A 24498-nucleotide genomic window follows, 5' to 3' on the forward strand; every position below is an offset into this window, starting at 1 on the left:
TTTTGTTTTATCGTTTAGATTGTTATGAGCATAAGGGCTACAGATAAGGGGTGTACAGGCGTAATGTACGCCTCAAAATCAATTAAGTACGACATAATATAAGATTTCAAGCGTATCGTGTACGTACATAAATGCCTTCGTACATCTAGCATTTAATTTCCGTGCGTATTGTGCAAATGGAAATCTTATTTCGGATAAATAATTTTGCGAAAGACGATTTGACACAAGGAAACCCCGAAAGTAGGAATCCCTTGCGTTGCCATGCAACGATATGCGTCACTATGTTTCGATTGGCTACACACTACACTGTTCCTATTTATATCCAGTCGGACCTGACATTTCGCGCATGACACAGTTACTCAGTTATTTCTCACGCGTCTTCAAATACAAATACATGGTTGGAAATAGTGATCGATGAATCGTCCAGACAAACCACATCAACTCGCTCACACAAAAACATGTCAGTACTCCTTCAAAATTCTCAGTACACCTCCACTTGCAATATGATGTGTAAGTACACTCACACCCCCAAAAGTTATCTGGAGACCTGAGCATGAACCTTATAAATTTACCGGTATGTATTTACCAAAACCATGGATAATATGCTGCTGTTCGTCAAAATATTGAGATTTATGCTTACCATGACTCCTTTACATTGAAACAAGTTACAATCATTAACTATAGCTTTGCACAAATACGGGCTGTACACATAACATATCTTAAACCCTATCTATCCTCCTCAGACAGTGTGTTTTCTATTGACTCCTAGTTTCAACTGAGAGACAGGAGAACTGCATCCAAAACCTTGAGCACAACAACACAAATGTACAGGGCAGTGTGGCAATATAGGGGTCTGATGAGAATACTTTTGTGTTGGATTGATAACCCATCACTGTTCACTGCTTAAAGAGACATAGAGCAATCCCATTGCACATCTAAAATTGGCAAGTTATGTGTGAAACTGTGTAATCACTGTGAAACAGTTCATGATGTATTTATCTAATTAAGCTATTGTTGTCCTCTAGGACACGTTTTCAGATCAGATAAGGTGTCTGTTTTCTTTCTTTTTATACTCTGTACTTTATCGATTTATATTGGCTGTACATTTGCCTGTTAGTAAAACTGCCATGTAAATATGAAGTGACGGCTTTTGTTTCCTGTGCTGTGGTGAGAACATTCCAGTAGTCCATGTAACCAATATTTGCATAAAAGGTGTGCAGTACATCACACCTAGATGCAGTCTTGTCAATCAAAAGTGACGCATGCATCAATTTGAATCAATGAGAAGGCCAGAATCGCTTTGTATATTTCTCAAGTCTTAATCTCTCGTGCCACGAATGACAGCAAGGGCGACAGCAATGCTACGGTATCAACACACCAAGAACCACCATCCATGAGCTCTACCACTCTATCTCGTCTACTTTTCTTGACTGACTGACTGAGTTTTGGTTTTACGCCGCTTTTAGCAATATTCCAGCAACATCACGGCGGGGGACACCAGAAATGGGCTTCACACATTGTACCCATGTGGGGATTCGAACCCGGGTCTTCGGCGTGACGAGCCAACGCTTTAACCACTAGGCTACCCCACCGCCCCACTTTTCTTGAAGAAGCTGCGAAAGTGGTGTTCGACTCTCAAGCTTTGTTCTCTTAACTCTCTTTCGATTGGATCACCACCTCCATCAGCTATGCTCGGTGGTATAGCCAGAGGTAAGTCAAAACCATTTTGAGAATCAGCTTTCAATGGCAAGTGTGAGGAAGCACTGGTAGTCCTGAAGGCGGGAAGAGGAAAGGAGGTTTCAGGCACTGGGAAACACTACTCGAAAACTCCTCACTTCGAAGACAGTCTACAGTCTGCAGTACAACTTAGTGGCCAGACATATCCCAGGGAAGGTCAACATGCCTGCAGACGCGTTATCACTCCTGGACAAGATTTTGACAACAGAGTGGATGCTTCATCCAGGTGCCTTCAGGCAGATAGTGACCGAGTAGGAACAACCACACATAGATCTCTCAACCACCTGTTGCCGACCCGTATAAGACTGGGTTCAGATCCTCACACTTATGTAGTGGATGCCTCATCAACATTTTGGGAGGGAATGAGTGCCTATGTGTTTCCAAAAATGGCTCTTGTCCCTCAAGTCCTATCCAAGACCAGGAACCATCATGACACTACCTGGTCACCATGATCATGGTTTCCAGACCTACTGTCTCTACTGATAGATCTACCATTATGTCTTACTCATTGGCCAACACTTAGAAAATCACCAGTCAAACACATTCAATCGCAATTCACAACAGCTCGACCTACACTAATGGAAACTATCCAACGACATCTCTCGTCAGCGGGAGTTTCCTCAGCTATTACGCAATCACCAAGAGCTTTGACGCGTGTTCTCTCCCACTACAACTGAGAGCAATTCTTGCATTTGAGAATCGAGAACTGCCAGTGGATCCATAACCAACCCTTTAGACTGTGGAATTTCTGACACGCCTTAGAACGACTTGCATTTTCAGCTTGAAACTATATGTATGTATCACAGCACATATTCTTACCAGCCTGTTATGCTCGTTTGAACTGGAGGATATACCAAATTGGCGAATATCTACGAAATAGGATTTGTCAGTGGTTCGAACCCATGGACAAAGCAAAATTATTCAATCTTGCTTGAAAGAGTGAATTCCTTATGGCTCTGTCTACAACCTCAAGGATGTCAGAACTACATGCACTGGATGTCAGATGTATCACAATGAAGAATCCCCCCTGACCTCGACTAAAACTAAAATTCATGACCTTATCTGCAGTACCATTAACTGGAAGTGATGTCAAATGTTCAGATAATGGATTTGGTTGGTTTGTTTAACGCTGCCATCAGCAATATTCCAGTTATAGGGCAGTTCAGATAGTGGAAGCGTTATCACTTCCAAGCTTTAGGCCATACTCGAGCAGTAAGAGACATTACCGAGTGTTGTCACAACTAAATGCAGGTCTATTTCTCTATACTGATGTCCAAAAGAAAGTTTACAACGTTTGCAAACTCCCTGATATTCTTGAATACAGTTTGGCCTTAGCCGTTCCCCTTCTCGCCTGTACACTCGTGCTCTACCTTCAGCATACATCAGGGAGAACCTGCTTTCATCCCAAAAGAATACTCGCTGCCAGTTTTGTACTTGCCAACGTTGAACACTTTGTACCCACGTCAGTCTGTCACGTCGATGTTGCGGCCTCAGAACAATTCCACGGTAGGGTCGATAGGCTTAGACAGGCCTGTAGATTTCTGTACACTGTCTGCCTGCTGATGCGATGTCCCAGTGCCGTCGCTGCCGTAGATGGTGCAGTCGCGGAGATGAATAATGTGGTTTCGATGGGCGTGGTCACTCGGTGTCGGCCGCTGCGAGGGCTGGCTGACGTCGTACCTGTCTGTCTAAAACGTGCCATTAGTTGTAGACTGTTACACGGCTGCAATGGAAGTTTGTAGCAATGGCAGCGTAACTTGCTCGTTGATGGGCAATTTCTATGGCTCGCACCCCGGAATCCCAGAGTACTTTTCACACAGAGTATCCATGGGAAAATGTATGTAGTCAGGGGAGACAACACCTTCGGAAAATTCTTCGGATGACCACCAGGGAGTAAGACAGCACAACATACGGATGTTTTAATTTTTTTTTATTCAAGCAAAACTATCAGAAACACGTTTAAGGAAAATTGGCAATCAAGTGCTAAAGGTAGAATTCTAAGAATTATTATCATTGTTGATAATACCTCGGTCTTCTCAGCTTTCAGTCTTGGCTCGTCACGCCAAAGACCCGGGTTCGAATCATAAATATTGAGATTTATGCTTACCATGACTCCTTTGCAATGAAACAAGTTACAATCATTAACCAAAGCTTTGCACAAATACGGGCTGTACACATAACATTTCTTTAACCCTATCTATCATCCTCAGACAGTGTGTTTTCTATTGACTCCTAGTTTCAACTGACAGACAGGAGAATTGCATCCAAAACCTTGACCTTATTTCTTACTGAAATCTCAAGTCTTGCTGAAACTGTAAATTAGTTAAGTAAGTTAGTGAAAGAAAATACTATTGCAGCCTTTAGGCAAAACATCCAGTCTGATAAAATAATTTGTCTGCAACCTCGATTTGGGCTAAGTTCTGATGTGTGAAGTAAGTAGATTCATGGTAAACCCCCAAATTAACTATTTTTATGTTTCACTTGTTGCACATGACATTGTTCTCTCTCTCTCTCTCTTTCTTACTATATTAGTTGGAACGACTATATTTTTACACAGGGCAAAACTTCTCACAATAAATTCTAGGCATATTAAATGTTGCATGCATTATGATCAACAAAAATTACATCATGTTATCACCAAATGTCTGCTTATAATCTCTATGAGTGAGTGAGTATATTTTAGCAATATCACGGCCTAGAAATCGGCTTCATACATTGTACCCATGTGGTAAATCAAACCCCGGTCTTAGGCGTGACGAGCAAACACTTTAACCACAAGGCTACATCGCCGCCCATAATCTCTATGAAGGTGTCAGTATCTTTATGACACCATACTACAGATTAAAGCCTTATATTCAAGATATTAGTGAGTTAAGAGTTTTAGTCACATCGGCAGTACAAGATATAGAATTAAAATAGATTCAAGCGTTATTCAATTCAAAAGTCTTCTGCATGTCTTTCTCTGGTTGGCATCATGGCAGATACACAGACAATGACACTTGCCCCTTTGAAGATTTGTTAGGCAGCTAAAAACATCTAATATTGCTTTTCGCGGGTCCGTTAAAAACAGGTATTTACCGAATTCACCAGTCCATAATTCTTTTATAATGTAATTACCGAAAAAAGCTTCTAAAAACCAAAACATGTCTATTAGGCAAGAAAGGTAATTTTAATGAAGCGTAACGGGGATGCCGTCAAATAAAGCAATCTGATTGGTTGAATCATAGGGAAGTCCTTTTCATGGGCTCTCAAAATGTATTTTTAGTAACTCAAGTCAGTATGACTTTTGGTTGGACCTGGGTTGGAGTCTATATGCTTTTCGTTCGACAGTCACGTGACCGCCTCTAGACCAATCAAGTAGCCGGGAAAATATGCTTACATAATAAATGTTAGTATTCTTAATGACACATCACAAATATCTAATCTAATCTTAGATAACAAAATTCATTCCTAATTCCTAATCATTGTTACCTATCATCTGTCAGAGGGCCAGCATTCGTTGGTTTCACATTAATTTTTCGACTCGCTGTGCGCATGCGCGGAGCGTGTAAAAATATCAACTGGCCAACTTCCGGTCTGGTTGTATGCTTTACCGAGTGTAAATACACTCTAAAGAAAACAATAATTAAAACAAATATATAGTAGTTTTAAGTCGAATGCAACAAATCCCATTTGATTTATGAAACAAAGGCCGGCATTAGTTATATAAATAGCTTAATTTAAGCTCTTGTATATAGACATCTCACTACCACCGTCCTTCCCGCACATCCCCTTCTCACAACTTAAAAAACCCACATCTCTGATGGAATTGCAACCAAAATGTGACATCAATTATTGTAAAGCATAGGCAAATGGAAGTATGTAGACAGCTATGAACAGTTGTGACAACAATAATTTTCATAGCAGCTTTTATTTAGAGTGTATTTACATCATCGGTAAACATAGACCAAACCGGAAGTTGACCAGTGGATATTTTTCCACACGCTCTGCGCATGAGCACAGCGAGTTGAAAGGTAATGGGAAACCAACAAATGTTTGTTGCCATACAAAAACTCTTCACTCCTGAAAACCTTCAACAGTATCTCCTGTGTCTGTCAGCATCAAGACCATTTTCAAGCTGCTTGGGGCGATCTTACAATAGCCACCATCAAAACTCTCACAGTATTATCAATAAGAACAGTCACATGGCAATCTCTCTGTGGGTCCTGATGTACATATCTCAACAATACCTTCAGGAAGCCTTGCGGAACTCAAATTAACATGAAATTAACAGAAAGCGTTTCAACTACATCTACTGCCAGATCGATATTTATCCCAGGGTCGGGTGCAATTGACTGCAAATGTTAACACATTGGAATTAATAATTTTCTATTTCATGTTTTCAGTTGGATTCCACTGACAACAGAAGCAAATGAGAACTAAACAAAAGTCAAATTTGAATGGAATAACAATTTGTTCAAAATCTGCTTGTCGAAGTCACTCAGTTTGAAATCCTAAATTGATTCCTGTGCAAACTTGTCATAAAGGCAAGGCATATGTACATCTTTAGATCTTTCTTCAAGAGCTCATTAACTGATGTCTACAATTAACTTGGAAGTTCGTTGCCTATTGGTTGTATCTTCAGCAATCCAGAATATTTGTAAAGGTCATCTTGACCATGTTAACATAATAAGCACATTACCTGCAATGATAAATTGTTCAAAAGAAAATTTGAATATCTAGATAATAATGTTCAGATTAAGAAGGTCTTAACTAATGAGAAGCGATTGCAAATTTTAAATTTTTGCTTCTCTTTGGATATTCGGGCACAGAATTAGTTAAGACAACTTCAATAACAATGGTTATGTTTTTTTCTCTACTTCCCAATATATCTGTACTCATTTTTATCATCACCCTTAATTCCTTTTGTCTTCTCCATATAATGCGGATTTTGTATGCGGTGCCCTGCGCTACTTGGGTTGTTAAGACTTATTATATGTGTCTCTGTTCGTAGTGTTATGTTTGTTGGACCGTAACTCGGAAGAGTATTATGTATTCTTTCATGAAGCTGTGCACAAACAAAAATCAACTGCTAGCAGTATGGTGCCAGCGGATTTCCGAGGTGACGTAATATTCCATCACCTTTCCTCTCTCAAACAACACCAAACAAACGCATACCCGGTAATGTTTGTCACTTTTGGACGAATTTCATGTCAGACAAAACGTGGCACTCGTCGTTAGAGATGTCGTATTAGTCATATAAGAGGTCTGACATGTGCTAGCACGGTAAAATATCCTATAGTCTAAGTGAAAACCACGGCATACGATATTCCAGAATTCTTGAGAGAATATAATTCTGAACATTTGATTATGGGACATATCCGTAAAAGAATAGAACGAATCCTTTGCGGGGCTATCAAACAAAACTCCTTTACATTTCCAACCTTTTGGATTGACCGAAATTACAGTTAAAGTAAATGGTCAGGAGGTAGATATGAGTTGTGGAATTTCGAACCCGACTCGACCCGGATGTATAAGACATACCTGGAGCTATTTAGAAATACGGGTGTCTAGGGAGAAATTCCACAGACACCATGACTCTGGACATTTTAGACGGTACCACCCTATTTGTCTTCGATTTAACGTACAATTTGGGTGCTGACATGTCACACGTGTAACAAAAAAACTCTGGTCAGGTCGACATGGAGATGAAATTTGCGCAGCCAACGCCCGGAGCTCAGACACTAGTCTGTTAGAGAGAGCTGGACAGTATTCTAGTGAGTGAGTTAAGATGTTAAGTCACATCGGCAATATTTCAGCCACATCGTGACTAAAATCAGTTCTAAATTCATGATAAATACATATAATCTCTAAAACCCTGTCAAGGGGACCATGGAGACTTACTATACTTTTGCTACCTGCATTGGCGGACAGTATCATAGAATTTGACCACTTTAGAAATGCTACTATACACTGATGCAGATCATGGACACACGTTACCTCTCGTACTAAAATGCTGTAGGGGCGAGATTTGCGGTTGTTGACCCTTTTATTAAAAACATCTATCGCAGTATCAGTAGCAGGGATACTTTGGAAGAGATATGTACTAAAATAGCTTTACGCTTGGTGGGGTGAAAGGATTAAAATATCCTCTTCTGTTTATTTGTTACACGGACAAGGAGCAGCCAGGCAGTCACTGGTTTGCCTTAAGTACAGAGGCACCCGGTAAATTGCATATACACGACTCATACAATATAGATTTTTACACGCAAATTTGGCCTGACTTTCACGATTTTGTGTCCAAATAGGACGTTTGCAATATTCCTACAATATAGTCTAATACAAAGTCTATTGTCGGTAACTTTCAGACACCAGTGTCTATATTTCGGTAGTTAACGATCTCCCTGCATTCCTAACGACAAAATAGTGAAACATTACAGTAAAAAGAATATGCTTAAAAATGATTCCGTGGTTTTCAGATGGTATGATAATACATTGAAACCCTTACTCGAAAAATTCTGAAAACTTTAGCGGAAAAGTGACCGACAGAGATTCCGTTTACTAGAACGGTACATGCTTATATTGCTTCGTGGATTAATTTTACTCTCTATTAATATTAGTGACACAATATACCTTTTCATATCTGGTAACATCTTACCAAACAGAGTAACAGTCAGCGCGTCCGAGCATGGTGGTGCATTGTTAGCCAGTTCTGTTTTGACACTCGATTACCTCATAAACAGGATTTAGAACGTTGAACTCTTACCGGTCAGCGCGGCCGAACAGGCTGTTGCATCATTAGCTGGTTTTGTTTTGAGGCCGAACATCGTGTTCGATCGTTAGCCTGGTCTGTTTTGAAACTTGATAAGTTCATATACAGGATTTGGAACGTTTAACGCTTACTGCCCAGCGTGTCCGAAGAGGGTGTTGCATCGTGTTCCTATTCCTAAAGGTAACGGTGCAGATCCTAGAGACCCACTATCTTACAGAGGAATTACACTGTCATCGGTTGTCTACAAGCTCTACTGCAACATACTAAACAACAGACTAACAACATGGGCGGAGAGAAATGACATATTCGTGGAGGAGCAGAACGGCTTCATGAAGGGCAGGAGTACGGTGGATCACCTCTCAATGTTAACGTCTGTCGTCGATACGAGGAAGAAAAAGAAGCTATCCACATTTGCAGCGTTCATAGACTTCAGGAAGGCCTATGGCTCGATTAACAGAGACATACTATGTAGACGACTAGCCGAGTTAGGAGCAATAGCGATATACACGGGTGTCTCCAGTTGTGAGAGTTAACGGGTTCAGGACGGACTGGTTTACAGTTAGCTGTGGTGTGAAGCAAGGCAGTTTATTATCTCCCCTTTTGTTCAATACATATATTAATGGCCTAGCTGTTGCTCTGAAAGGCTGAGAGAAAGGGGTGAAAGTTGGGAATTATATTATCTGTATTTTATTTATGCAGATGATCTGGTGCTATTGGCCGAGAATGAGAGAGATCTACAAGTAATGCTGGATTGTTTGAGCAGATGGTGCTCTAGAAACAGTATGGCAATAACCACAGGTTGTTCACTTCAGACAACCCTCCGTGACAAGGACTCGTACACATTTTACATGTGGTTATCTTTTACTGAATGTGATAGATAAGTATACATACCTTGTGTTACAGGAACATCTAGATTTTAATGTTACCACTAAGGCTGTTGCCCACTCTGCCAACAGGGTACTGGATCTTGTTACTGCCAAGTGCAAAGCCCTGGGAGGTATGCCACATAATGCTTTTAGAAAATTGTATGAATCTGTTGTTTTGGCAACAAAACTTAAGTGCTGTTTTACTTAAGTGCTCGATGTACGACGACCTGCGATCAGAATTGTTTACCAATGTTTGTACTATTTATGGTGACTTTTTTAACATTACCGAAGAGCAGAAATTTTGCTTTTAAATATCAAATTATGAAGTTGTTAGTAGTATTGCCAAAACCTTATTCCTTATTTTATATAGAAGACGACTGTTAGTTGTATAATAGTTAAATTACAATTGTGCACTAACGCAAACGTTTTTCTGTGATTTGTAGTTGCCTGTAGATATTTTAGATTTAGTCTATCATAATTCCATAAGGAATGGTGCATGTGCTTTTATTGATCCCTGGTTATGTTGTCTATGTTTTATGTTGTACATGCTGTTAGACGTAAATAAGGTATCTGTCTGCATCGTTAGCTGGTTCTGTTTGAGTCCGAACATCGTGTTGCATCGTTAGCCGGGTCTGTTTTCATACTTGATTAGAGTTTGGTCTAGTTTGGACAAAGACCCTTGGGTAATTGTTTGCTTACGTTTGTATACGGAGTTTACACGCGCCCGCGGCTTGACAAGAATAGAGAGGGGAATTAGTGCCATGCACTATTGCGCTGACGCCTCTCACGCCAGTTTATGCTTGAATTATCGAGTAGAAATTTTACTGTCACCTTTCCGACACCCTGTCCCCGCTCACCGTACCACCATCCAAATACCACTTGACCTGTCCTTAGGCCCCGTCCCTCTAAATATCACAGCCGGAGAGTGACGTCGATTGTAAGTGTCTCTCCCTCGATACGTTTCAACGATGCCCTGTTATGTTCCCGATGCCCTTTAACACAAGAGATGTGAAGTAAGGAGTAGACAGGTGGTTTGCAGTAATAATACAGACACTGGGGAAGTAGTGTCATTATCGGACTCTGGTTCTGCAAACGAAGACAGCGTGTCAGTAGACGTGTACGGCCGTTTTACGACTTTCACGAGTGACAATGTCGTAATGGATTCTATGCCGCACTGGAAGTTGACACCTAACGTTGATTACCGGCAAAGTAGGCGAGAGCCGATGACGTTGGACACCTGCGGGAACTCCTGGAGACCCTCGGGGGAACATAGGAAGCTGCTGCCCGATTTAGGCCAGAACTGGTGAGACGAAGCAATGATATACGGCTACGAGAAGATGGCTACGTGTAAAGCTTGGCCTGAACAGTTGATTGAGAAGGGTACACAGCTGGCCAGGAGAGGACAAGGCCGCGTGCTTGGTGTGGTTTGAGGTTATAAAACTGGTGTGCTGAAGATGAAATAGACTTTGAACGCAACAGGTTTAGACCCTCGTGCTCATTCCTGAAACATTAAGTGTCCCATTAGATTCGACGGTGACACAAGGATGTACACAACCGTCTGACAAATTATATTTGATTATTACATTTGGTAATGTGGTAGGAATGTATCGATGTTCAATAAAATAATGTGTTCAACGCGTATACACGTAATTGTGAATAACATGTTTGAAAATGTGTTTCCTCATACCTCTGTTGTGTTTTATAACATGGTGTCATTGTCTACCTCGAGGGGTATATATTGGGGGTGGATCAGACATTAGTTTGAAGAATATCGTCCTCGTGCAAGCTTGGGTGTGGGGGGAAGAGAACCTCTTTGTTGCTTAACAAACACCTCGCCAGCGGATTTCCGAGGTGATGTAATTTCACCTCGGAAATCTGGTGGCACCATACCACTCTGTTACCTTTTGGTATCAAAGCTGTTTAAATGTTTTAAACACCACCACCCCCACTCTCTGACTTTGATTGGGGTTATCTGAAATAAAAGTACACAGTTACGAATCAAAATTCCATGTTAATGTTTCGATAGCTTAATATCTACTCTTGTATTGTATCGGAGTTGTATTTGCAGCATGAGTTCACCCCGTGCTCAGTTGTACTGTCCAATGTTGAGAGAGTCACCCTGCTACACTAGGCTGGGTATCAGGATCTTCACTGTCAGGGTTCCGCTGGTTAGATTCCTACACTCTACTCCTTCAAGTAAGTTTCAACAAATGTCTTCAGTTCTCTATCCAACCAGTCAGCCTTCTTCCTGAGAATGAAAAAAAATATGTGAGAGCATGACACGAGAGACCATTTCACTGACAATCATATATGCCATGGCAGCAGGAGTAGCACTAGCACTTTTAGCCCTGGTCATTTTTTCTGAATGTGGTAATTGTCCTCAGAGCTAGCAGAATTTTAGGCTTTTCAGGGTTTGTACTCCTTACACATCATCATCTAGGAGAGCAAATGGTTAAATGGCCACTGATCTGGAGTGATTTGGCCTGTTTGGTTACTTGCAAGAATGGTGATGTCAGCCCAGTTATTAAGGTAATTGGGGCTTGATTTGATGTTGTCAGAGATGGCTGATTTGCTGTCGAAATAAGTAAGGAAAACTGATGTTCTTTTACTCCCTCAAGCCTATCCCCGATTCGCACAGAAATTGGCATGACTAATCTAGAAGAGAAAGCTCTACAAAGTGCACCCTTCAACAGTTCAAACCTACTTGCTGGTACCTGGAAGTGGATGATACTTTCGTCATTCTCCAACTTATCCATGATCCTTTTCAGTACCTCACTAATCTCAACACCCCGCATAAAATTCACCATGGAGACTCAGCAGAACGACCTACTATCTTTCCTTGACATCCTTGTGTCCCGAACCTCCTGCAACCAACTTCAGACCACCATGCACAGAAAACCTACCCATACGGATCAGTACATCCACTACAACTACAACCATCCTCCCAAAGTTAAGAACCGACATCATCTCTACATTGGCCACAAGAACGAAGAACATGTACTCAACAATCACTTATGAAATAAAAGTTGTCATCCATAAAATGAGTCTATTTTATTTCTCAACCTCTAAATTGCCACTCAAAGAGGTTTTTAAAACTAAACGTCCGTGAACTTAATCAGCCCAATTTGGCCATTGCTAGGAAAATTGACAAATTTCCTCAGGTAAATGCATGGTATATACAGTGTTCACGAATGGTGTTTCAAAGTAACAGGACATTGGGTCCTGTAAGTTTCAGATGTCTGTCTGACCCGTTGAAAATTCACAGGACCCATAGAATAAAATTAAACTCACATTTCAGATTTAACATCTCTTATAATTGGCATTAAAATTATTAACAAACATAAGATTTATAAACAGCAATAAACAGCATCAAGTGTCACATGTCACATATGACAACTTCAGTCAAAGTCATTGTGAAATATACAGTCAGACACTGAGGCCGGTGGGTTGTAGACTTCTATCGGACCGTTGGTGAATCTACCGGATTTGTCAGAGGGTCAGACGCTATTCGTGAACACTGTATATAGTGTAAATATGTACAACTCTTAACTTCTGTTCATATCCCCAAAGCACCGTTGATACCTTGCATGCAGTACAATCATACAGCTACTCCCTTGATGTAATGTTACCTGAGGGTGTCTGGGTGTTATCCCCTTCTCCCTAGGCAATCTGTCTATCCAGTTTTGTTCTCGGGATGATGTAGCTAAGATGGATATTCAAAGACAAGTCCAGTATGGTGTTCAAGTCCTTTTCATTGTTGGCAAGAATTCTCACACAAAGGTCCTCAGATATTGCTTAGTTTTCCTGGTCTACACACAACACTGATTCACAAATTTCCTGGAAGAACTTGTTGGATTCTTGTATGCTCTTGTTTGTATGAACTCTTAATGCTATGAGTTCATCTGAGCCATTCTCTCAATATACATAGAATACCTCTCAAGTCAACGGTGGGGCCCAGACGAACGCATGCATGCATGCATGTAAACATAGTTATAACTATTATTCACTTTTATATTATGTATCATCAAGTATTAGTGTCTCGTATGCCAGCAAGGCCTGGTGCTGTTTTTGTGTAACTACATATTATATCTATATATTGTGTACCTCAGCATGTTCCTTTATCTGGATAGTGATGGATATTTTTCACGAACAAGGTAACAGCCTGATATTATTGCTATAACTTTAGTCGGTTTTTATTTTAACATTTGTATTTTGCTTTTATTTATTTTTTGTTGCATTCAACAGAATCATTCCACTTAATTTAATTTGTCGCCATGAAGTTCTTCAATGTGCAACAGACAACTTGCACTAGGTCGCACTTAGGTCGCACTACGCGAATGTGATTCACTTAAAGGTCACATGCAACCAAAAAATCAAACATAATTAAAACACAATTATCACTTCTTCATGACATATAATATGCATAGCTGATTATGAAAAAACAAATAAACAAAATTATAAGCGTATAATCGCAAATCAAAAGTGCAATATTTTGTACTTGGGTTTACCTCCCTCGAAACGAAGCAGCCGGGATACCGAACCCAGTCAGAGCGGGTGGGTGTGCACTCAAGTGTAACGGCTGGTTCATTAGCAGATGCCGCCTTCAGGCCTCATATTGTGTGTGTATATAGAGATGTTGGGTTTTGTAAATACATGCTCATTTTTTGTGTATAACATTTTGCAATCAACAGACATCATAACATGTCATGTGTTCAAGTATCACACCTGCCTGTCTGTGTAATTACATAATGTGACAGAGACCGAACTCGGGCCATAAATCAATGCGTTTTGTTTATGGTGTATAGCCTGATTGGTGTTAAGTTCAAATTGCATGTGGTCAGTGATTGCAGTTGTGTATTGAATATTGTCATTAGCAGACAGGCAGGCAGACACATAGGTGCCAATAAAACAAGACATTGAGTTTTGTCTGTGACAACGACATATCTATATCACAGTTAGAAACTGTGTCAACGCTAAATAATGACATTGCTTTTAAGTATCGAACTGAGAAAGCGTCTCGGTAAGAAGAACGTGTGGTGAAATAGACAAATGAAATTATATAAACAGTTAATTTACTGTAATAACATATAAAAAGCTCGCGCCTGTGACATATCAACAAAACATTAGAAAAATAGCTCACACCAAGGCCTTCACCGAGTATTCACCCGACAACCCGCTTCCAAGCTGCGCGAACCTATTTACTTGCGCACGTGCTATGGGCGCAGCCCAGCTGTTGAAACCCGTTTCCCCAGAAATCTCTGGGGAAAATTAGTGAAACGTTTGAACTCCGATTTCGCGCGTCTTTTTTCATCGCGTTATTTTTCAACTTTATAAGTTGAATTTGCATTTTTGACTATTTGTTTCGGTATGTCCATACCGAAAGGTATCAGAATCTGCAAAGTTGTGTTTTACGTTGCATGTGACCTTTAAGCAACATATGAAATGTCTAGATTCCTTTTGTCAATTCACCAAAAACGATCGTATACGTTTTCATGAAGTGTATAAAAATATTATAATAAAATAATTATGCCAGGACTATAAAGCAAAATTATGTGGAAGTTCAAAATGTTTTGATTTGTTATTATAATAGTCCAGACGGAAATATTAATGTGTAAAAAGTTGACTATATTTTTCAATTAATTCCAAGACGAAACTGTATTTCGTCTTTGTTGATCAATCCAAAGATACTTCTTGTACGACCAATTGCACTTGAGGTTGGAGCAGCAAAGATCGCAACCCAGTTAACAATTCAGTGATACGGGTAGTCGCGTGAAAAATAAAAAAGCATCAACCAGTTCCAGGGAATTGCTGTAGATCAGTACCCCTTTACCGTCAATCTGTAGGGGCGTAGCACAATTGGAGGAATGGAATATAACAATTACTGCCTCAAAATCAATACATTCTTCAGATTGTAACTCACTACAGATGTCCTTCTGCTGTGGGATTTTCACTAGACATACCTCAGAGACTTCCACCTACTAGAGACATCATTCAGCTGTAAGATAGTCTATTCTATTCTATCCAATATTGCAACAGCTAAGGCTTTGCCATCCTTCAATGTCAACACTAACCTCAGAGATTTTGACTTGTCAGAGATCTTCTCCAGCTGTGATATGGTGACATTCAGCTCGTCGAGGTCCTTCTGCAGCTGGTCCTTGGTTCTCTCTACCTGTTGACACAGTTGGTCAAAGGTAGACGACAGCACCCTGCAACACACAAGCACCATCATAACGAATGTCCCAGAAAGCCAACTATGTATCAACCTATGTGGCTGTTTACATGCCAAACAGCAAGATAGAGTGGTAGTTCAAGGGTTGTCATATTCCTACTAATACCATAATGTTGATGATATTATTTGGAATCAAATGACAAAACTATTCCAGTCAAATGGAAGAGTTCAGAAAATACTCATGCCACAGTCATCTATTCAGTACCTTCCAGTTCCTTGTATAGTGACATGTTGAGTGAGTGAGTGAGTGAGCCATATAGCGATGAAAACAAGGTTATCATTTTAAAATATCTGTCGACAAAGGACAGTAAAACTAACTAGACTATCACAGACAGATATATTTAAAACTAGTAATTAAATCTAAAATACTTAACTATAGAGGACGATACGATATAATAACAGCCTAAAGATCACCAACAACCGAAGGCAGATCACCATACCAGGGACCATGGGGACTTACAGTCCCTTTGCTACCTGCATGGACTGACATGTTGAGACTAGGACAACGTATTTAAGATGAACAATGAGTGGAGATATAGATTACTTACTAAGGAGGTGCAATGTGTTGATAGTACTCTTACGAAGTTACAAACTATAATAGCTGAACAGGAACAATGGGTTGTGAAAACAAATGATACTCATTAATGAGGGACAGTTGGTAGTGAAGGCAAAGAAGCTACTCACGGCTGAACCTTTTTTCTATAGTCAGATTTGATGTGGTTCAGTTGCCTCAAGCCATAATTCTCATACTGCTGCTTGAAAGCCTTCATTTTTGCCTCGTTCGTCCAGGTCACCATTTTGCACACCTGTTCCGCTACTGGTACTGCTACACCTCCAACGATCAAACAAGCCTTCAACAGACAATAATCGTACAAATGTACGAAAAAAAACCAGTACAAAAACTCAATAAGCCTGTGCCATTCTGAAGGTATTAGGATCATTATAAGAATATTTCGTTTTTAATTTAAATCAGAGCATAAATATATATGCTCACTATCATTTCAGCCAAGTTTATCATGTTGATGAAAGAGTGAGGAAGTGGAAATCCCTAAAGCAATCTCAAGACACATCTGTGGAGGGACAATAGCAGACATCTGTTCCTCAGTCCTTTAACCATTAGGTGAAAGGAGAAAGTATATGAGTGAGGAAAGTATACCCCAGTCTACTACATCTTATATTATCTCACTAGAACCAAGGACTCACAGTTCCCACTGCGGCAACTCCAAACCTCCGCAATGCCTGAAATGACAAGGACATAAATGTGGTTCCCACGATCGGCGTGCTTCATTGGAACTGGTTGCCTGACCCAACTATGGTCAGAGATGTAATACAATGGTTGAAATGGACAGACTCAAAATCTTCTTTTGTGTTTTAACAAATGTTTCAACATTCTCCAAATGTCTGAAATAAATTAACTACCAATAAGTTGACCTAGCTAAATGGGAGTCATGACTTTGGTATAAACTGTTACAAAGAAAGAGAGGCACTAAGTTATGCCGAACTTCTACATTTTAACTTTCATGAATGACGCTTCATACAATGGAATATAAGGTTCTAAGATGTGGTGAGCGAGTGAGTATGGATTTGGGCTAGTTATTGTACTTATAGAATTTTGATCTTGACTTTGTTTGGATATTAGCCACTTAGGTTTCAACACCCTACAATGTCAACAGCTGTCAAATCATTAACTCTCTATGAAGCTGGAAAATACACGTACGTTGCAGTTATTTCAGTGACAACTTACCATGCCTGCGGCGCTTGCAGCACTCCCTGATACTCCATTTTGAAGCCACGTAGGGAGGCTGGAGGAAAACTTGAACTCTAAGTTCTCTTCAAAGTTCCGACAGTCAAGGTTAACATCTGTTTCCGGAATTGCTCTCATCCTGTATGGTATAATGGATGACAGTCTGTCTAAAAGTCAACAGAGAGAAAGCAAGTTTATGATGATGGAGTGATGATTCATTGAAATATTTGTTTGATTCTTTGTCAGTTTCCACTGTATAGGCTATTGCTGTCTTCTTTTGCAGCTAACATCACTTGAAGGTTTTAGACTATTTGAGTCAGAACAAATATCATAAAACATAAAATGACTGTCACAAACAAGGGTGATTCTGGTTGTTTGAACTATGACACATTAAATGAAAAAACTGTTCCATGTTACTGAACAACATGAGCCAAAGGATACACTCGATATTTTCATTTTACTTCCAACACGCAAACATGTAATAGTCATTGCATAACATCTTCAAATGATCAATGATACTCCTGAATTCTTGTAATTGGATTTGATGTTATACTGAGTAAGACACTGCTGGCAACTTTTCCTTGTATGTTGTGTTTACAGGCAATGGGATTAACTCCATTCCAACAGTCATATCACATCATATTAGCTTGCTGTGGTAAAACGAAGACGTTTACCCCAAGGAACCCAGGAGCATGCGTAACCTTTAAGTAGGAGTACAATGTGGGTTCTGCATCACATGCGGCTTAGAGGCTTATTTATGGGACTAAAGCCCCCCAGCCCCCCCTTTAAAAAAGGTGAGGGTGTAGCGCAAGCCATCCTTCGATGTGCCTTCAGGTTAGACCGAGCTTAACAATGGGGTTTAGATTCGATTTAAATGTAGCCGTAATATTCGGTGACTACTTTATGGAGTGGGTCTGCCATGAACTCATTGAAGTGGATTAAGGAGTACGGGACATCGCATTCTCGGGTCTCGAAAGTATAATCGATTAACGTATCGATGAGGCGTTGTAACCGTTCGGTACCCACGAGACCTAAACTATCATACAGGCTGGTGAATTTCCCTCGACTGATCACTTGACGCAGGGCAGCGAAAATATCAAGGCCCTGGACGTCCACCCCGACGCGTCTGAACAACGGTTTCTCGATCAATCTCCACATGTAGGAGAAACATAAAACGAATCTTTAATAAGGGGGCAATACCGTGTCGTGAGGGACGATTTGTAATTCCTATCAGACGAATCCCGTACCTGGCCCGTCTTGCAAGTGATACAGATTCGGTTCGTTGTCCACTCGGTCGATGTGGTTTGTTTTCATTGACCATACGGGGTCTGTGGCACGACGTTTGTCCCCGGCTTCGAGTTCACCGGGCTGGTACAGATACGTCACGACGACTCGATCCGGTAGTTTCTTTTCTTTCCCATGATGTGATGGTGCAGCCGAGTCGGTCGTCACGGATTTCATTCGAATGGCTTCGATGGGTCTTTTATCGAGGAGTCAAGTGACTTCATTGTTGATCGCCGACACCTCTTGCGGTAAGCGTACGACCCATTCCATCGATCGTTTTTCTGGGCTGACCATCTCTCGGGAATACTGATGTCTGAACAAACGGTCGGCTAAAGTCCTGTTGAATCTTTCGACGATGGCTTGGCTTCGGTGAGTTCCGGCCATGCCCCGTCTCACCTGGACTTTATGCTTCCATAACAGCCATGAACTCGCGTCCGTGAACGACTTCTAATTCGCTCGGCCAGGTCAAGTGACTGCATTTGTTGATACGTTCCAAGGCCTTAGCGACATTCGAATCTTTGGTCGTTAACTGTTCCGCTTCCTTGTAGCGGCTTGCAACATCCACGATGGTCAGGGTGTACTTGTACATTTTGTTTCTCACCCTGTCCTGCGGGAGAAACAGGAGGTCGGCTTGATGGGTACAATTGGGTATGGAAATGTCAAACTTTCTTCTCGGGATGTATCAGGGAGCCGGCAGGTATAGTTGCCAGATGGCTTGCCTTTTAAGCCAAGCTTTGGCGGTATCCTCGGAGATGCGAGAGGCTTTGGCTAGCTTCGGGATGGCGCCCACACCTTTCCAGTAACCCCGGGGACTGTAGTAAACCTTCTCCATGATGTATACACGCTATTATCCATTCAATAGTCTGTCTAGAGTGGAGTTTTTTTATTTGGGGTCTCAGAAACACCCAACTCGTCGAGGTCTAGACAGACTGTTGGTATCCATAGCCATAAGTGTGGATACCATCGTTCGCAATCCACCGTTTGGTATCCAGTGGCGACAGCAATATCTTGTTGAGAGTGATGCCGTAGATGGTGTGTTTGTCGCTTCTCAACGCGTTCAGTTGGGGTCTTTGAACGTGCGTTTTTCGAACAGAGCCTGTTTGAAGAGATGTGTCTGATGAGTTATTTCACCACGTATTTCTTGACCCCTTTTGCCTATCGGATCTCGCCGTTGTCGGCTTTCAGGATGGAATACATCTTGGGTCTCAATCCGACGTATTCTGTGATAGGTGTTCCCGTGCATTCGTCCTTCATCTTGCCGAGGACCTTTGTATTGGTCGTGCTGTGTAGGCCGTGGTCTGAGGGGTAATCGCTGGTGTCGTACAGGTGGCTGTGTTTTGCCATGTCCTCGTACACGTCCTCGGTACGTTTATTCAACAACAAGGAATCCGTGTCTGTGTAGAGCAGCTCGCATCGATCGCCATATTGCTTCTTGAGTCGGTTGTAGTAGAAATCATACATGAGATGTTTGGAGAGGTCGAGAATGCTCATCCCAACGTAGACGGGCCGGTTGAGCTTGATGTGGCTTTTGTTCATGTGCAGCGCTGCCAAGTCGTTGTCTAATAGCTTGCCTTGGTTGAATGCCGGGCTGGCAATGAGTTTCCAGAATTTGTCTTTCTCGTGAGATCGCACGAGTTTGACCGTCACCTGTTTTCTCAAGTTTTCCATGGTTGCCGAAAACCTAGTTGTTCATCAGTTTGTAGAGGTTTTTCTCGAAGTTGCTGGTGGCCTGTTTTCGCAGCACAGTGTTCAATTGAATGTAATGTTCCATCCAGGGACTTTGATCGAATTGTAGCACTCGGTGTACTTTTGTCAGCTTCATGCCAAGTGACAGGTACAGTTGCAGATTCCGTACTTGGTCTTGTGCATCAAGTTTGGAATGAGTTTTTCCACTTTGGCCAGCTTATTTTTCCCAAGCAACGTTAGCTGATAGTCCGACAACCAGTCTCAGTGCAGCATCAACCATTCGGAGCCAGAGGATAGCTGCAATGCCGTGGGATACTCCAGATCCACTTCGAGGATGTAGCCTTTGTTCGAATCCGGTGCGATGCTCGTGATATCGATCTCATCGTCCAACCACTCGTGCAGGTTGTAGGCAGAGACTGGCTATCGTGCAGGTTGTGGGCGTCGAGATACAGGAGATGGTTGGTGGGCTTGCTCGAGTTGTAGCCTTCCACATATTTGTTGTTGGCTTTCGCCTACCGTTTGGAGACCATGGAAATCCCACCGTGCATGCCTTTTTCCATGAACAGGTGCATGTCGTAATCCGTGAGCAATTCAAGTTTGATTACGGTTTTCTTCAAGAGCGCATCCCAAGAGAGACCGGGGCTGGTGTAGTACCAGGTGGGGTCGAGTTGATACTGTTTCAAACACGTCGTTCTAACGTCTCGAACACGTCAGCCAGCAGGAGCATGGCCGTTTTCAAGTACAGGTTGTGGTAGTCGCCCAGATTCTCGCAACCCAGGTATCGTTGGCCTTGACTAAACTATCGAGCGATGACAGGAGGAACTGACCATTATCGATAAATCTCAGACCGTTGAGCGAGAACGAAATGTATTTCTCCATGTTGTTGGGAATCCACTTGATATTGCCATCGATGCTCGAGATGGCCTGCATGATCAAGTGAGCATCGTACCCTCTCAAATTGTGGAAGACCACGGGGATGTTGATTTTGTGTGGATCGATTCGAGTTTTAAGTTGCACGCGTCGTGAGCAGCACCTCAGTAGCTGCCGGTGATGTGACAATGATCTCTCATGACATCCCCGTTCAGGGGTTGGTTGCACACGTGGCAATACTTAGAATGCTTGTGAGCGAGTTCATCCTCCGGCGTCATATTCATGGGAGCAGGATCCGACAACGCTTCCCTGATGTTTTTCTCTTCACTTTGTAAGAACGTGAGAAACGTTTCGGCTGCGTCGGGACCTCGGTTGATCACTGGAGTCTCCATTTCACCATTGCATCGAACGACAACGTAACCGAACCCGCAGGCTTGGTGTTCTTGTGTTTTGTATGTAAAACTTTTTGCCGGGTAATGGCGCGATGTGGTCGACCCGTTTGATGAGCGCTTCGAAGTCGGCGTAAATGACGTAAGGCACGGGCATTTGATGTTTGTGGTTGATGAATTTTAAGATGTTTCCATGTTCTCGAGGCATGTCGATTCGGATCGCCATCACGGCAATCCTCCCGGTGCGCTTGCAGTAGGTCCGCTCGCGTGAAGCCGTGCAGACATCGTTCGCAGAAATGTTTCTTTTCTCTGTGCGTCGATCGGTGTACGATGGTCGTATTGCCTTCATGGCCAAAGATGTTGATGGCTAAATGGTTTAGTTTTTCAAATCAGGCTCAGTAGGAAATGGGTGTGGGTTTAACTAAGCCATCCCAGTTAAGCCCATTGTCTTCGGGGTAGCTCGAAGGTCTGTTCTTATCAATAGTTACTGGAAATAAGCCAGCTCTCACCAAATATACTGCACAAGCATCGTCTTTATTGTTTAATGTTAGTAATGGCTTTTTTATTTCTGTAGTAAGGTGGCAAGTGTAGGTACGATCTGCCTTTGAACGGTACGTAGTTCGCTACGTCCAAATAGATGGTGTTGACACTTCCCACCACCCACCCGGAGCCCCTGTGCGTCCATCGTTCCATGGATTCTTGTATTTATTGTAGCGAGGTATTGAGGGTCGAAGGGATCGAGTCAGATTGAAGTACGACTTCCTGCTTGCCTCTGAAATATGGCTTGATGGACTCGGTATTGCCATCCATCTGCTTTTTGTAGAGCGACATGTGGATGGTCAACTGGTATTTAATACGTTTTAAATCATCCAACTCTTCTTCGACTTTGTCGGCAATCAGGGGTTTGGAGCTGTTGCCGTCGATGTTAGACTAGACTAGATTTTCTAGCCTCTCAGATACCTACCCACGGCATGGTCTGTTGGCACGAATCTCAACTCGACCAGCTCAGTGTCTTCCAGCAAGGTGAGCAGTTGGGCTTTCCTCATGCGAGAATAACCCTTCAATCCCCGTGCTTTAGCTCAGAGTTTGAGGTCTCGCACGGTAGGGTGTTTGACATATTTCATGTCGAGCAAGGTGAGAAGTTGGGGTTTCCTCATGCGAGAATAACCCACCAATCCACGACTTTTAGCAAGAGCTTTAAGTTCGCGGATGGTAGTCATGATTGCTATATCCCTATGCTAAGTCAAATGTCTAATTGATTTACTATATCCACATGCAAAGTTAAATGTCTAATTGTTTGTTGTTTTCAAAGGGAGATAACTGCATCAGCCTTCTCTCTTTTGAACTGAAGCGCTCATAATTTTATTTTTTTTACATTTTTATTCTGAGGAGTCGGTTACGCTCATTGAGATAATCTTTCTTTTTGTCGTAATTCAGTTGGTTTCGGACCACATCTGTTCCGTGGGCTTTACATCGCCAATAGTGACATTTCACACCAATCTCGCACATTTGGCACGTGTAGTTCTCAAAACCCTTTTGGATGGACATCATGTGTATGACGCAGTACCCCTCGGTCTTGCATTTCTCGTCGCTAGTCTCGGTTTTTCCCAGAAGCACGTATTGACAACGATACGAAGCGGGTCTCATCTTCGCTATATGCACTTAGATACATTCTAGTCTAATTGCTTGGCAATCATTACGGTGGCGGCTAATTCTAAGCTCACCACAAAGCCCACCACCCAAAAAAGGCGGCGACGTCAGAGACTGGATTAAGAAACAGTATAATTTCCAAGCCTTGGGGAGACTGGCGGACAAAGCCGCCAAGGCCCTGCCCGGCATCTTGGGCAGCATCGTGTCCTGGTTGCTGGGTTTGTTGTCGAAAACGGCCCAGTCAGAACCTGTGGGTGGTCATTGTCGGGGTGGTCGGACTGGTGTACGTTGCCGCTAAAGAATTTTTAACCAAATGAGACACAACCCCACGGCGATTCCAGCGACCACGACCGCCGTTTTATGATCGAAGTGTTGCTGATGTTCGACCTCCTCGCATGCCGATAGTCGTGGTGGTGCAGGTTGAACGCTGGGCTCTGGTTCTGGTGGCGGCGTCACGATCCCCGGTTCACAGGTATGCGTGGTTGGTGGGACTCGACTCACGTTGGCATCGGGATTGATGCTTTACTTTTGATCGGCGGTTGCGATGACTATTTTGTTGTTGTAGCCCACTATCATCTCGCCATTCATTATTCAACAGAGCAAATCCTGGTCGAAGTATATCTCTCGTTTCACTAAAGCATCGCTGATTTCTTTCACAGTGCGTACCCCACTTGGCATTTCCGGAAGATCTCTAACTCCTGGCAATACAATTTCATTACCCTTAATAACAACTAACTTATGTTGAACTATGGCGTTATTCAGTAAATCTTCTCTGAATTTTCTCACGGATCGCCATCCACTGTACAGAATGCCCAACCTGTGGTTCACTCCTACGTTCGTAAGCCCGGCGATCCTGTCCTGCAGAAGCGGGGCGCTGATTTCTTTCAGGATGCGTCTCATCTGGTAGTACGAGTGAAAATACAAGAGTCATCAGAAGATGACATATCCCCCCGGCCCCCACATCTTTGAAAGAACAAATCATCTGACAGTTACTTAAAGTCCAGCTTGATTTTAGACTAAGTGCAAATCGTTTCCATGGAAATCATGAAAAAAATAAATGACAAAAATCTGCAAATAGCAAAAGGCACCACTTCAAGATCTGACTCACATATCTGGCAAGTTTTGCTGAAAGATATTAAGAAGTTTTTGAGTTGTGCTCCGGAAACAAAACCTACCCCTCCCTTTTGAGACTAAGTCCAAATTGTTTCCATGGAAACTGAGAAAATAATAAATCACAAATATCTGCAAATAGCAAAAGGCACCACTTTAGGATCTATTTGATATATCTACCA

General features: G+C 42.0%; 2 protein-coding genes and 1 long non-coding RNA gene across 3 annotated transcripts in view; all 3 read right to left on the reverse strand.

Annotated features, from left to right (window-relative positions):
* Positions 1–3650: 3650 nt before the first annotated feature.
* On the reverse strand, positions 3651–8974 carry LOC124274679. Its single transcript, XR_006897998.1, has 2 exons — positions 7032–8974; positions 3651–3681 (listed from the first exon to the last, which is right to left on the reverse strand). It is a non-coding gene; the product is annotated as an uncharacterized LOC124274679 (long non-coding RNA).
* Positions 8975–11074: 2100 nt separating this feature from the next.
* Positions 11075–16438, reverse strand: LOC124274670 (mitofusin-2-like). Its single transcript, XM_046710034.1, has 3 exons — positions 16268–16438; positions 15426–15560; positions 11075–11602 (listed from the first exon to the last, which is right to left on the reverse strand). Exons 1-3 carry the CDS (start codon positions 16378–16380, stop codon positions 11539–11541), a joined length of 312 nt encoding a protein of 103 aa, XP_046565990.1. The 5' UTR covers positions 16381–16438; the 3' UTR covers positions 11075–11538.
* An 898-nt stretch (positions 16439–17336) lies between these two features.
* Positions 17337–24498, reverse strand: part of LOC124274684 (mitofusin-2-like) — a 118530-nt gene continuing 111368 nt past the window's right edge. Inside the window, exon 10 of the mRNA XM_046710053.1 lies at positions 17337–17494. The gene's annotated coding sequence lies outside the window, so the exon portion shown is untranslated. The remainder of the gene's footprint in view (positions 17495–24498) is intronic.

Source organism: Haliotis rubra, unplaced genomic scaffold (genome assembly GCF_003918875.1).
Source record: "Haliotis rubra isolate DU_JTF1 unplaced genomic scaffold, ASM391887v1 Scf1040, whole genome shotgun sequence".
Taxonomy (NCBI): domain Eukaryota; kingdom Metazoa; phylum Mollusca; class Gastropoda; order Lepetellida; family Haliotidae; genus Haliotis; species Haliotis rubra.

Excerpts from the sequence above, each read along its gene's own strand:
- LOC124274670 (XM_046710034.1), bottom strand. The coding sequence starts at position 16,380 with ATGGTGACCTGGACGAACGAGGCAAAAATGAAGGCTTTCAAGCAGCAG. Across the intron at positions 15,561-16,267 it reads TATAGAAAAAAGGTTCAGCC|GGTGCTGTCGTCTACCTTTG; the intron begins GTGAGTAGCTTC and ends TGTGTGTTGCAG. Across the intron at positions 11,603-15,425 it reads GACAAGTCAAAATCTCTGAG|GAAGAAGGCTGACTGGTTGG; the intron begins GTTAGTGTTGAC and ends TTTCATTCTCAG.